This window comes from Equus quagga, chromosome 7 (assembly GCF_021613505.1).
Source record: "Equus quagga isolate Etosha38 chromosome 7, UCLA_HA_Equagga_1.0, whole genome shotgun sequence".
Lineage (NCBI taxonomy): Eukaryota > Metazoa > Chordata > Mammalia > Perissodactyla > Equidae > Equus > Equus quagga.
This window is the reverse complement of record NC_060273.1, coordinates 129,936,465-129,951,563: the sequence shown is the minus strand read 5'-3', so window position 1 is coordinate 129,951,563 and position 15,099 is coordinate 129,936,465. Positions and strand designations below refer to the sequence as shown.

The window sequence follows — 15,099 nt, the reverse complement described above, 5'->3', positions numbered from 1 at the left end:
ACCATTCCAGCACCGGGAATACAGCAGTGGACCAAACAGATAAAACCCCCTCTCCTCTCCATTTGAAAGGTTGACTTTTTAGTGTTTTAGACATTTGCCTTCCAATGTTTTAAGAAAAGGGATTTAAAGTGGGACTTAAATAATAACGACATTAAAGAGATGAGTGTGTAAGAGGCAGCTGCCAGCTTTGGGTTGTGTCACTTTATAAATCCTTTAAAAAATGCCAAACTAAAAGAAAATCTCTGTACTCCTGAAGCTTACGTTGCAATAGGGGAGCTAAATAATAAATAAATACATGTGGAATATCGATACTGGAGATACATGCCATCGAGGAAAATAAAGCAGGGAGGGAGAATGGGGAGTACAGGGTGGGGGCAGAGTTTTCAATAAGGAGTCCTTAGAAAGCCCCACTGAGAAGATAGCATTTTAGCAAATGCCAGAAGGAGTGAGGACTGAAGCTGTGCAGGTGTTGGAGGCAAAAGCATTCCAGGCAAAGGACAGCAAGCGCAGAGGAGCGGCGCGGAGGGTGCGTGGCTGGAGCAGAATGAGTGAGGGCAGCAGAGGAGATGAAGTCCAGGACGTTGTGTGTGTGTGGACTGTGGTTTGTACTCAGAGGGAAGTGGGGAGCTATGTCAGTATTTTAAAAATAGAAGTGATCTCATCGGATGCACATTTTAACAGGTTCACTCTGACCATTATATTAAGAGAAGACTGTGCAGAGGGTCATGGGCAAAAGGAGGGAGACAAGTCACAAGGCTATTGTAATAATCGAGGCAAAAGACGATGGTAACTTGGACCATGGCAGTATTTTGGATATATTTTCAAAGTAGGATTTGCTGATGGATTAGATGTGGAATATAAGAGAAAGAAGGCAAGAATGACTCCAAGATTTTCGATCTGAGGAACTGGCCTGATGGTGTTGCAATCTAAAGAGAGAAGAAGACTATGAGAGAGGTGGGGTGGATCCGGAATTTAGTTTTGGACTTATGCTTGATACGCCTGTAGTCTCGTGCAAGTGGAGATGTTGAATAGCTGGTTGGATGTTATGTGTCTGGAATGGAGCGATCTGGGATAGAAATACAAATTTGGGAGTTGTTATCATATAGATAGTATTTAAAACCAGAAGACTGGATTAGATCACCAAAGGAAATGAATCAACATTGCCAAGAAAAGAAGTCCAAGGACAAACCTGGGGCACTCCAGGGTGTAGAATTCAGGAAGGCAGGTGAGAGCAGAAAAGAACCCACCCCTTCTGAGTTGCCAGTGAAGTAGGAGGAGAATCAAGACAAGAGTGGTCCTGGAGGCCAAGTGAACACAGCATTCAAGGAGAGAGAGATCAATTGTCAAATCCCACAGTCAGGTTGAATAATGTGAAGACTGAGAATTGACCAAAGGTTTCACCACGTGAAGGTCACTGCTCACCTCTTCCAGAGTGTTTACGCAGTGAATGAGTGACTGAATGAATGTATTTGACCAGGACCCAAGAGTGCAGGCACTGTGTCTTTGCTCCTCCAGAAAGAGTTTGACGAATATGATAAATGATTGTAGAATTGATTGACTGAAATGCCTTCCCCCGCAGTGTCTGGCCTACCCCGGTTCCTACTTTATTTTCCTTAGAATTGTAGAGGGTGGGACACTGAACAAATTTCTCAATCGCCAGAGGCCAGGCTGTCTGGAATTGGCCGGGGTCCTTTTGCTGTACTGTTCCACAGAGCCACACAACACCGCAGGCCCTTCAGGGCAAAGGAGTCACCCACATCTAAAGAACAAATACTGTCACAGGAAGACAGCTGCCAACTGACTCAAAGGAATGTCGTTCATTTAGTCAAGCTGCTGGGAGAAACCACATTCTTGGGATAAGGAACTCATGGCATTGTTCAGTAAAATATTTTCTTGGAAATTTTGGTGCTTCAGGACATATTTCCATAGTATACCAGTGAAAAATGTAAGTGGAAAACAGCTGGACCTTGGTGCCTTGTTCTCTGAAAAGAAGATTCTCCTTGGGGCAGTCATTCTGTAGTGGATGCATTTCTTGAGTACCTACCAAATACCAGGAACCATGCTAAGAGCTAAATGAGCATTTAGCAACCTGAATCTTCACAGCCACCCTACAAGAAAGGTATGACAGTGTCATCATTCCCAGATTATAGATGTCATAGTAATAGATTACAGATAATGAAACAGAGGCTTGGAAAGATCAAAGGGACATAATTGGGACTGAGTATCTTCCCTAGTGAGGGACCCTCAGGAGTGACCTGATCCCCATTGGGCAAACTGGACAGGATGAGAAAGTCCCCAGTGCTATTTCTAGAAGTCAGCCTTTCCTGGGAGGAAAAGTGGGCATTGGTTGAGGCATCTGGGCCTGGGAGGTGGCACCCCGAGAGCTGGGGTGCAGGTGAGGGGTGTGAAGACTTCTGAGAGAAAGGAAGGAAACAAATAGAATGTTTGCTGAGCTTCTATCATGCATCAAACACAGTCACAATTTATTTTATCCTGACACCTTTAAACTAAAAAATTATTAACTCCATTTTATAGGTAAGGAACCTAAAGCTTAGAGAGGGTAAGTAATTTCTCCAGGGTCACACAGATGTTAGCAAGGGGAGAAGCCAGAATTTGCCCATAGGGTTACATGATTTCAGAGGCTGAGCTCTTTGCACATTCCCAAAAGAACTCACTGGAGAGATGGCAATGAGAGCTTTCTAAGAGATGGATCTACTGAAAGGCGGCCATTAAAGAGAATTGTCTCATTCAGTGGACAGCTTTCCCTGCCCATTCTTGTCAGTGTGTGTGTGGGGGGGCAGTCCATTCCTCTTATTCAGGGAGCAAGTACTCCATTCTCATGGCCTCTTTAGGGCCATTTGCTTCTCTTCCTTTTCAACCAGTGATTTCCCTGCTCCTGTGAGCCCCTCTGACAGGGCAGAGGGAAGAGGCAGAACGCTAACCACCCCCTTAGGTAACTTTCGGGAAATGTCTTATTGGGGATATGGTTGAAACAACTGGCTACCACGACATTTTACCCAATTTCATCTGCCTGAATTATCTGGAACCCACATTAGTTCTGTTAATTGGCCCCATGGTGGGTTCAGCAAGAGGTCACACACAGGACACAGGGCCTTTATCAGCTGCAGGCTCCATCTTAGAAACTCACAGGCCCAACCAAGATTGTGGCCATTCAGTTTTTGGTTGTTCAAAAATTGATGATGGTCTCCTGTAACTGACTCACCCAACTCTGGTCTTCTGGAGAGAATCATGGGCTCTCAGGGCTCAAGTCCATCAGGAGCCTATCTGGACTTACCCAATCTGGGCCCTGAGCCTGGGAGGGAACTCCCTCTCCAACATGCCCGACAGATGCCCTGGTCCTTTGCCGCACGCAAGCCCTGCAGCGATGTGGCCCTCACCCTCACTAGGCAGCCCTCAGGCCTGCGGCCAGAGGGACGTGTTAGAAATCTGTTTCTACATTGAGCCAAATCAGCCTCCCGCTGTGGCTTCCACCTATTTCTGCTCTGGAGCTACTCAGAAAGCGTCTACCTTCTACACGCTAATCCTTCAAATATCTGAAGACAACACCCTGTCTTTTTTCTGCTCCTCCACCACCCAAAGTTTAAATGGATAACAGTAAACTTTATTTTACCTTTTTAAAGCAAGTAAAAAGGAAGACATTACCAATATCCTGAAGGCCCCATGCACCCTGTCCGGTCTCAGTGTCTTTAGACTATGGGATCCCAAAGCCGAGGAGACCTCGGTGGAAGCGTTTGTAGTGCAGTGACTGACAGAAGAAAGTGGCAATCACAGACTAAAGTTTAAATGTGGTGAACATTTACAAACAGTGTCTATAAACCGTGTGACTGTGGGCAATTTATCCAACCTTTCTGAGCTCCATTTCCTCGTCTGTAAAATGGGAATAATAATCATACTTACAGCGCGCGCTGTCGTCGGGATTAAACTAGACAAGGCTCCTAAATCATGAGCTCTTGGAACTTAACTGTTCCCACTGTTTTCTCCCCTCCGCCTCGCAGACGAGGAAATGGGCCTAGAAGGGGGTGAGGAGGTTTGTTCGAGGTCGCAGCTAGTTACCAGCAGAGCAGAAACTGAATCCCGGACCCCTGCTCCCCACCGTTGGTGCCCGCAGCTGTCCATCTGCCTCTGCAGATTACAAACTGCCCCCTCATCCCACAGTGCCCATTACACCGGGAAGCCTCTACCGATTACGACGATAACCTCAGTGAGCCTGAGCCTGGCTTTTGGCCACATGGGAAAAGGCAGGGAGGGCGATGGAAGACACTGGCTCCCCAGGAGCAGTTAAAGGTGAAAGGTAGTTCTAGGCGTTGCCCACGCCAGGATGACCCGGAGATCCGAGCTCCCCTGCCATTTGCATTCCAACACAGCCACTTGACCCGCCCAACCCCGCCCTCGGGCGGCTCCCGCAGCCTCGGGGAAGCAGCTGGGCACCCGGAGCCTGGAGCCCGGGCGCGGGCGCCCAGCTAGGTGGCGGGGGGCGGGGCCCGAGCCCCGGCTGGTCGAGGGGGCGGGGCCTCGCGGGGGGGCCCGCCCAGGGGCGAGGCCTCGCGCAGGTGCGTCGAGCGGCTCGGGTTTCACTGAAACTTCTGCGACTCTGGGGAGGCGACCGCAGAGGCTCCAAATAGGGGTGGGTGGGAGGGTGGCTCTGTCTCCGCGGCGAGAGCACTCTGAGTTTCGGATCGGTGGCGGCGAACTGCGCGCCCGTCGGGCGTCGGGGCTGCTGGAAGGATGCGACGCCCGAGCGCAGCGTGGCTGCTGGGGGGCGCCATCCTGCTGGCGGCCTCTGCCTCCTGCAATCGCACCCTCCCAGGTGAGGAACTTGGCCTAGGGGGGCTCGTGCCGCCAGGGAGCGGGGGCCCGGGGACCCGGGCACCACTGGCAGGAGGTGGAGGCGGGGCAGGTGCGCGAAGGGTGTTCTGCTGCCGCCGCCGCCACCGCCTCGCTGCAACCCGCAGCCTCCGCTCGGCGGCTTTGCTGGGGGCTCCCTGCGCCGGGGAGCATCCAGCTGGGACAGCCGGAGGAGGCAGAAGTCGGCGGAGAGGAAGAGGAGGGAACGGAGAGCTCGCGAGTCCCGGGAGGGCTCAGCCTCCCCCTACCCCGGGGTGGTTTCTTTGCAAACACCGAGTCATTAAGGAGCTTTTCAGGCACCCTGGCGACGTCCTCCGGGCTGGCCCCGCGGGACCTCTGCAGTTAGCGAGGCGATGGCTCCGGGGCGGGGTGGAGTGGGTGGGAGTCCGCGCCTGGAACCTTCTACCTCGCTTTTTGCGACCCCTTCTACCTGCGAGCCCCCTCTTTGGGGTCGGCCCACGGCGTTCGCGACCCGGCCGGGGCCCGCAGCTCCCCTGGCGTGGTGGAGGGGCGGCGCGCTGGCTTCTCGGGGAAACGCGCGCTCGGCCTCGAGTTCTAGGCCCCCAGTTGGGCGTTACGCGGGTTTTCGAATGGAACTTCTTGGACCCTGCCTCGCATTCGACCGGGTGACCTTAGGGCCCTGGGGTTCGGGCCCTTGCACAGCACAGGGAGCGTGCGCTGGCGGCCACTCAGGTGTGTAGGCCGGAGGCCGTCAGCCCCGGGCGCAGACCCGGGCGGGGGCCGGCTTGTGCGCGGTGCTGGATGCGCGGGCAGCTGCCCCGGAGGTGCTCGAACCTGCCCTGCCGGGGTGGAACCTGCCCGGCCTGAGCAGGCCTCTGGGGGCGTGGAGGAGGTTTGGCCCGGCATCGCGCTTCTGTGATGCTAACCGACCCCCCGCGGTTTGGGGCAGCCACGGTGGCCTTAAAAGGGAAGTTTTAATTTCCATGGGAGATTTGCAGACCTGCTGTAAAAGGCAGTTTCTCACTTTTATCTTCTTCATAAAGATATCGTAAAAAGAGCAGATCACTGTGAATTTGAATTGGATCGACGAATATGACTCTTTTCCCCCTGGAGTTAGAGAATAGGCTGTTATGCTGTATACTTGAAAACTGCACCACTGTATACATTTTGTTGGTCAGCATCAGAAAAGGCATTTATTTCCGGAAAGTATTGAAACTGGTGAACACTTCTCCATTTGCCTTTCTCTTTTAAAGTTGGAAACGTAAAATTCAGCAGCAAAACTTAGCATGTGCAAACAGCGTTAAAAAATTGTGTGGGTGTAGGTGATTGAACGCTTTTCGGATTCAGACGATTCCTGTAGGAAGCCGGCCCTGAGTACTCGGGTTGTTCTTGTTTACAAAGTGAGGAGCCGGGGCTGGGGCGATTCCTGGAGTATGAGGTGAGCTTGATTTAACAGCAAAAAAATCAAATTACTTGTTAACCAGAACTATGTAACATTGCACCTTGGGTTTTCTTTCTCTCTGCAGACTTGTATTCCTTTGCTGTTAACTGTGCTAAAGGGTTGGCTAAGTCATGGTGAGACTTGAGGTGGATGGAGCTTCCTTCCAGCTTGAAACTAGGTTGATTTTAAGAAATCCGGCATCGGCATCACCAGAGTTCCTCTGCCCCTCGGCGCCGTTTTGCTCCTCCCCTTTCTGCCTGACGCCCAGGAGTGCCCCTCAGTTTGCTACAGGGCAGATAGTTGGTTTGATGTTTCTTCCCAAAGGTCTCACCCCAAAAGACTGTCTCATGGCAGGAACCTCAGCTTGGAGTACCACTGCCTCATTTTACAGAGGGGCCGTTGAATTGGTGCCGGGCAAGGAAAACACTCCTCATGGCCCCTGCATTCTTTCCCATCGCAACAGTAATTGATAATTGTTGGTGTAAATGTGTTACTCGGTCTCCCCACTGGATGATATAGTCTGGGAGGCCAGGGGCTCTGGTGTCTTCGCCGTCGTCTCGGTCCAGCACAGTCTCGTTGTCTAAAGGACCTCAGTAAATACCAACTGAAGAATGAAGTGAGGGCACTTGCCCAGTGACCTCACAGATCCATGGCCATTTGGCACTTTAGTCAGCTTGTTTCAGGCACTTCTGTCTTTCTACTGTGTCACAAGCCAGGGAGGCCCCCAGTGATGCTGTCATTCCGTTTTTCTTTTGGAGACTGAAACTTCTGTTCTCTTTGTAATTGGTTTTTAATTATACAAGTGATGTGTGATCACGACAGAGGAAAAATAAGCCGAAAAGGGGAGGAGGGGGGAGTTTAAACAAATCACCTCAGTACCCAAAGTAACCCCTGCTAACATTTTGATCTGTATCCTTTCCCATGCTTTCATAATCCGTGCGTAGAATGTCTATTGAAAAATACAGAAAATCTTTCTGTATAAATTTGGGATTATATAAACATCAGTAGCATGTCAGTAAATATAAAACATTTTTAATGACTCTAAAATATGTTATAGGAGGATGTATCATAATTTTTAGATTGGTCCTCTGTTGATGGACACAAGAGGATATTTCCAGTGTTTTTTTAATAAGAGAGAACACTGTAGCAAACATGAAGATGGGACTTTCAATTTGTGTTTGGTCCCCTTGCTTGTCCTGTAGTTACTAATTAACCTCGTTGGTGATGTCTTAGTGGAGTCTGTGTTTGACTTTCTTATAGCTTTATTAGCTGGGCAAGTGTTGAGAGGAAAACAGTCCTCCTGAAAGAACCCATGACAATGACGAAGTGTATCCAGGGAGGGGGCCAGCCACCAAAGCTTTTTATTTTTCAGTTTGTGCTCCCAAAGGTCAGGAGCACAAGAAAGCTGGGGATGAGGGGAGAGTAGGGAAGAGGATACCAGTAGAGAGTTAACACAAAGAAAATACTCGGCTCCACAGTAGAGTTGGTGGGGTCGGTAGGCTGCAGGAAGATACTTAAAATAACAAAGGACAAGTGGTGTTTTTAAAATTAAAAGTTTTACATACTTTTTTTTTCAAAATTGTACAAATTAGAAGAGTCTGAAAAAATGAAATTCCCCATTCTCTGCCCCCTGCAATCTTAACAGACCTCTCTGCACAAATATATATTTTATAACATTAGAAGGACCGTACTGTACGTTGTCTTAACAATTTTTTGTGTGTGTGTGTAAGGAAGATTGGCCCTGAGCTAACCTCTGTGCCAATCTTCCTCTATTTTATGTGGGATGCTGCCACAGCATGGCTTGATGAGCAGTGCTAGGTCCGTGCCAGTATGTTGTGACTATCCTTCCATTTTGATATTTATTGAATGGTGTAGCGTCTACTATGAATGCTAGGGACTGTGCTGGGGATGGGGTAAGTTAGGAATGGGGGCTGGGGAACAGTGCCTCTTTCCTGTTTGTAATTGGGGCAGGGGGTGCTGCTTTGAGCATCTGTGGGAGTGTGTATTCTCGGTACTTGGGCAGTATTGTCTATTACAGCCCCCAAATGGGGATGCTTTTGCAGCCAGATACTTTATATGTGTTAAACTTCATATGTGCCTTTACTTTCTTCTCCACCCTGTGAAATAGGAATGATGCTACCTGGTTAGACAGTTGGGAGCCAGGATAGCACTGGTCCTAGGCGAGTTCTCTGAGTGGTATAGGACACTGTGGGGGGAAAGTCTAGGTGCTCTGCTGACAGGGCTTCAGGCACCTTTGAGCAGCATCTCGACATTTCTCAGTGTCATATCTTAAAACGTACGCAGCATGCTGCTTGTGTGCACTGCGGCTGCTACAACAAGCACAGTTAACATGAACAGTATTTTTGACTGAGACCGTTCACGGTTGTGTGTTGGAATATTCTCAGGAAATTTTTTTTTCTTTCTCTCTCCCTCCCTCCCTTTCTCTCTCTCTCTCTCTCTCTTTTTTTTTTTGGTATTTTTTCTCTTTTCCTTTTTCATTTTAGTAGTCTTATTTAAAGCAGATTTTGATCTCTCTTTACATAAACTTTCCTGACCTGGCATGTGCTTGTTTTTATGGAAAATTGTAAACAAATGAAAGTAAAATATTATCGTGAATCCCATGTGCCCCTCGCTCAGCTTTAGTAGTTACACCCCAGCCTATTCCTGCCCTCCTCTGTGTGACTCTTTAGCATCTTTCTTAAGATATGATTTGCACACCACATAATTCAGTGACTTTTAGATTATTCACAGAGTTATATATCCAGCACCACAGTCAACTTGAGAATATTTTCATTCCCCCAAAAGAACACCCCCCAGCCCTTTGCCTTTACCCCCCAGTCTGCCCATTCCCCAGCTCCTGGCAACCGCAAATCTACTTTTCGTCTGGATTTGCCTAATCAGGACATTTAATATAAATGGAATCAGACAACACATGTTCCTTTGTGACTGCCTTCTTTTACTTAGCGTAGTCTTTTCCAGGTTCATCCATGTTGTAGTACCTGTCAGTACTTCATTTCCTTTTATTGCCAAATAATACTCCCTTGTGTGCATATACAACGTCAGTTGATGGACATTTGGAGTATTTCCGCTTTGGGGCTCTTGTGAATGGTGCTGCTCTGAACGTTCACGTACAAGTTTTTGTGTGGACGTGTTTTCCTTTGTCTTGAGTAGACACTTAGGAGTGTAATTGCCTGGTCGTGTGGCAACTCTGTTTAGCCATTTGAGGGACTGCCAGACTGTTTTCCACAGTGACTACACCATTTTACATTCCCACCAGCAGCGTCTCGGGGTTCCAATCCCTGTATTATTTTGAAATAAACCCAGATACAATTTCATCTTAAAATATTTCAGTATTCCCTAAAATACTTCAGTAGCTCACCCATCTGTAAGTGCTGTTCTGTTGGGGTGCTTCAAAATTGGTCACCTGCTAACTGGTTTTGAAAAACACGTAGGTGGGTCACAAAATCAATGAGGAGGGTGGTGACTGGCTTTTTATAAGAATGGAATAGAATGCAATAGAAAGTATCAGAATGTACCCTGCATAGAAGGGTGACTATTATTTTGTGAAACTTTTTTTTTCCATTATGGACATATGTATTGGAACGAGGTTGCCATACAGAATATGTTTCTTACTGCAGGTTATAGTCAAGTATTTGAAGAGCACAGTAATATGTAGGAATATTATTTTTATTAAAAAAATAATTTGTTCTTTGAAAAAAAAATTTGAAGAAATTGGAACACGAGGTAGGTCTGCCCTAAGTGTTAGTCTCGTGTGCCGTAACAAATTGCCACACACGTGACTTAAAACCACAGAAATTTATTCTCTCACAGTTCTGGAGGCCAGAAGTCCGATCTCGAGGTGTGGGCACCTCTGAGGTCTCAAGGGGAGAATCATTCCTCGCCCCCTCCAGCTTCTGGTGGCAGGGGCTGTTGACATTCCTTGGCTTGGTCCTCGGCCTTGCTTCAATCTCTGCCTCCATTTTCACATTGCTTTCTCCTCTCTATCTTCTCTTCTGTCTCTCTCATGTTTCCCTCTGCCTTCTCTTATAAGGACACTTGTCATTGGACTTAGGGCCCACCTGGGTAATCCAGGATGTCTTCTCATCTCAAGATCCTTAATTACATCTACAAAGACCCTTTTCTAGGGCTCTTTTTTTTTTTTTGGCTGGGAAAGATTCGCCCTGACCTAACATCTGTTGCCAATCTTCCTCTCTCTTTTTTTTTCCTCCCCAAAGCCCCAGTGCATAGTTGCATATTCTAGTTGTAGGTCCTTCTAGTTCTTCTATGTGAGCTCCTGCCCCCCAGCATGGCTACTGACAGACGAGTGATGTGGTTCCGTGATTGGGAACCAAGCCTGGGCCAACGAAGTGGAGCGCGCTGAACTTAACCACTAGGCCCTGAGGGCTGGCTCCAGAGACCCTTTTCTAAATAAGATAATGATCATAGATTCTAGGGATCAGGACATGGACATCTCTTTTAGGGGTCACCTTTCACCCCACAACACTAAGTGAAAAGTAAAGTATTGATCTTTACACCTTCTAATCATCTACCCAGCCTAACCCCTGTTAGCTCTTAATAGGAAAGGCCCAGGAGAAGCAGTAATCCTGCTGAACCCGGGTGCAAAGCTGGAAGAGGAAAAGGTGATGACTAAGCAGAGAAATGATGACAAACTCGTGAGCAGGTTTGACATCCTCCCTGGCATACTGTTTGGCAGTTTGCCCTGTTTTCTCTGCTCAATGAAGGCCTACTGCCTCAGAATTAAGTAAGATCCTTCAGTGTCCTCAATTTGTCCCTCACTTTCTTCTGCAGGTCTGTGAACACTGAATGTATGCCACTGATTTGTTGGTGGTTTCGAAAGTTTAGTTCGTGATATGGGGATGGGAGCGTAAATTGTCAGAGCTTGTCTTGGTACTTGCTTGCAAGTCAGAGCACAGATTTGTCATTGGTGTACCCAGCCATCAGTGATCTTAAGACCAGAAGGCTTGCCTGCCAGCTGGCCTCCATGGGAGGGTCTGCAAGAGGCCCACACAGAAGCAAGCGTATCCCTCCCTGCCTGAGGCAGTCCTGGGTGGAGAGGGAATATCCCTGGTGCTCCTGGGGCTCTCCCTGTGTCAGCCTGTGAGATAGGGAATGACTGATAGGCCAGGTGGATCCTGTCTCCTGGCCAGAGTGAGATAGATGGTCGTTGTAAGAACAGTTAGGAACTAAGGAATGTGGACGGTTAGTAAAAATAAATGGAAATACTGTCAGTTTTTCCTAGATTCATAGAAACCAGTGTTATATTCCACAGATACCCCACCACCCTCCAGTTAAAAAAAAATGCTTATTCTAAAAAACAAACAAACAAAACCAGACAAGAATCCCAATAATCCCATCACCCAAAGAAAGCCCCTGGAAGCATTTTGTGTGTTCCTCCTGTCTTTATCTAAAGTACTTTTATTTGAACAAGCCAGCATTACTGCTGAAGCGGTGATTTCTGTAATGACCTTGTCTGCCCTCTCTTTCTTGTACAGGAACCAATAGACTCTCTAAAGGAAGGAGCCTCATTGGTAAGGCTGAAAGCCCCGCTCACGTCACCGGGAAAGGAGTTACAGTGGAACCAGGCTTCTCCGTGGATGAATTTTCTGCCTCCGTCCTCACGGGAAAGCTGACTACTGTCTTTCTTCCAATTGTCTACACAATTGTATTTGTGATTGGTTTGCCAAGTAATGGCATGGCCCTGTGGGTTTTCCTTTTCCGAACCAGGAAGAGGCACCCCGCTGTGGTTTACATGGCCAACCTGGCCTTGGCAGACCTCCTTTCTGTTATCTGGTTCCCTTTGAAGATTGCCTATCACATACATGGCAACAACTGGATTTACGGGGAATCCCTTTGCAAGGTACTCATTGGCTTTTTCTATGGCAACATGTACTGTTCCATTCTCTTCATGACCTGCCTCAGCGTGCAGAGATACTGGGTCATCGTGAACCCCATGGTGCACCCCAGGAAGAAGGCAAACATCGCCATCGGTGTCTCTTTGGGAATATGGCTGCTGATTCTGCTGGTTACCATTCCTTTGTATGTCGTGAAGCAGACCGTCTACATTCCAGCCCTGAACATCACCACCTGTCATGATGTTTTGCCTGAGGAGGTGTTGGTGGGGGACATGTTCAATTATTTCCTCTCTCTGGCCATCGGGGTCTTCCTGTTCCCAGCCTTCCTCACGGCCTCTGCCTATGTGCTGATGATCAGAACACTTCGATCTTCGACTGTAGATGAAAACTCGGGAAAGAAGAAGCAGAGAGCCATCAAACTTATTGTCACCGTCCTGGCCATGTACCTGATCTGCTTCACTCCTAGTAACCTTCTGCTTGTGGTGCATTATTTCCTGATTAAAAACTGGAGCCAGAGCCACGTCTATGCCCTGTACATTGCAGCCCTCTGCCTCTCCACCCTCAACAGCTGCATCGATCCCTTTGTCTATTACTTTGTTTCCCAAGACTTTAGGAATCATGCAAAGAACGCTCTCCTTTGTCGGAGCGTCCGTACAGTAAAGCAGATGCAAGTATCTCTCACATCAAAGAAATTCTCCAGGAAGTCCAGCTCTTACTCTTCGAGTTCAACCAGCGTGAAAACCTCCTACTGAGTTGTCCAGCTCCTCCCACAGAAGTTTTACAGGATGATCTGGAGGCTGCTTGGTGTTATGGGGATGTTTCCATTGTTTCCTAGCCGAGCAGGTCCACCACATACCAGGTATCTGCAGCACCTCTCAGGATTGCTGGAAGCTTCCTTGTTTGCATGAGGAAAGTCCCCCAAGTTCACATAGATGTCACTTTCAGAATTCCTCTACTCAGATGCTCCCAGAAACGGAGCTGATAGAAGCAGACTTTTCTGAAGGTGGTGAAAAGACAGAAACCCAGTGACTTGCATGAACTAGTCTTGGCATGAAGACTAAGTTCTTAGCTGAAACTCCAATTCTTTTATATCTGGGGTCAATCACAGCCCTCTTAGGGCTTAAGAGCCCTCAGGGATGCTCGGTTCAGTTGACTGACTTTACAGATGAGGAAATTAAAGAGGTGAAGGAGGTACCCAGAGTCAGGTTTCCAACCAATGGCAGAGTTAGGATTGAACAGTAGAATGTGAATGGTCAGTTGGGGTCTTGGTCCCTCATCGAAATCATTGTGGATCTTGTTAAAAAATGCAGGTTTGTCAGACTCAGGAATGAGAGCTCAGAGTCTGGGAACAGAGCCCAGGAACCTGCATGTTCACAAGTCTGCCTGATGCTCTGGCACACCGAGGCTGGAGAACCGCTCGGCTGGGTGCTGCCTTCACTCCACAATGTGCTGTAGTAGCTGTTGAAGAGAAGCAAAGAAGGGCTCTGTTTCTTTGTGGTGTTCAGCTTGTAATGAAATCTGTTTATTGACTTATCAGGACTTTCAATTACGTCTTTATTAATCCTTTGAGCTTTTGTATGTGTCATTATCACATCAAGGAAAACACAATGAGGATTTTAAATGTGGAAATACAAATGTTGTGTAACTTTTTTACTGACTTTGGTGAAATCTTCAGGTAGTCTGAGTAACATGCTGTTTTGTAACTCAGAGTAACGTTTACCGTTTAGTATTTTAAAAAAATTATTTTTGGACTATTTATTGTCAGTTTCATTCGCTTAAGTATGAAACTATAAAGACTTCACTGGGTTTGAACCACATCTGTTTGGAAAAGAACACTGAAATAGATTGATTTGCAATGTATTTAAGAGGGACTTGAATCCAAGCTGACTATACAACTGTTGTATTTGTGACTTTTTAAAATAATTATTTTATTGTATGATTGATTTATAAATAACACATGGCTTTTTTTTTACAACTTATTTCTGAATTGCGTGTGTTTTGTTTCTTGTTTTTGCAGGAGGGGGAGGGAGATGGGAAGCAATACATTACTCTTCTAACAAGAAACGATGTGATGCGTACACTTTATGTTTTACATAGGCCCGCCATACTGTACATATTGCTCTGTGACAATTGTTTTTCATTTAACTATGTTTTAGGATTCTTTCCATGCCTGCATCTATAGGTTGACCTTCTTTTTTTTCCCCCCCCTGAGGAAGATTGGCCCCCAGCTAACATCTGTTGCCAATCTTCCTCTTTTTGCTTGAGGAATATTGTCCCTGAGCTAACATCTGTGCCACTCCTCCTTTATTTTGTATGTGGGATGCCGCCACAGCATGGCTTGATGAGCAGTGTGTGTAGGTCTGTGCCTGGGATCCAAACCCGTGAACTCTGGGCCACCGATGTGGAGTGTGCAAACTTAACCACTACACCACCAGGCCAGCCTCTCCTTAGATAAGCTTTTGAAAGTTTTATAAGACTTAGAAATTTCATAAGTATTCATCCACTCTTAAAATGTGGTCTGATTTTTCTACGCGGTCTGAAAATGTGAATATTTTGCACTCTGCTGGCCCGATTTGCTGAACGAGGGCTCTCTTACTTTGAAAACAAATGTGGGTTTGCGTCCGCTGAGCAGGACAATGCTAACCCAACCTGCCTGGAGTTGTTTCACTGGGCTATTCTTTGTGTGTCACGGGTTGTTTGCAGCAGCAGTTTCAGATGTAATTAATTTCCTGGTGATCAAGGTTTCATAAATCCTGGGGCTCTCATCTCATCAGTATGCATAGCTGAGTGATGACAGCTTTGTTCCTATAACTCTAACCCTTCAGAGGCCCTTGAGAGGACTGGGACATATTACCGAATCGAAGGTACAGTTTGTCACTGCTGCCCCTGGTCTCATGGATCGAAACTGGGTTTGTGCTGCAGAGTTTGGATGTCGTCTTAAAAAAAGAAGTTCCTCAT

The 15,099-nt window shown here is 47.2% G+C and overlaps 1 protein-coding gene across 1 annotated transcript; it reads left to right on the top strand.

Annotated features, from left to right (window-relative positions):
* Positions 1-4,621: 4,621 nt before the first annotated feature.
* F2RL1 (F2R like trypsin receptor 1) lies at positions 4,622-14,428 on the top strand. Its single transcript, XM_046668451.1, has 2 exons — positions 4,622-4,828; positions 11,782-14,428. Exons 1-2 carry the CDS (start codon positions 4,747-4,749, stop codon positions 12,891-12,893), a joined length of 1,194 nt encoding a protein of 397 aa, XP_046524407.1. The 5' UTR covers positions 4,622-4,746; the 3' UTR covers positions 12,894-14,428.
* Positions 14,429-15,099: the final 671 nt, after the last annotated feature.

Coding starts and splice junctions, on each gene's coding strand:
- F2RL1 (XM_046668451.1), top strand. CDS start 4,747: ATGCGACGCCCGAGCGCAGCGTGGCTGCTGGGGGGCGCCATCCTGCTG. Junction 4,829..11,781: donor CTGCAATCGCACCCTCCCAG/GTGAGGAACTTG, acceptor TTTCTTGTACAG/GAACCAATAGACTCTCTAAA.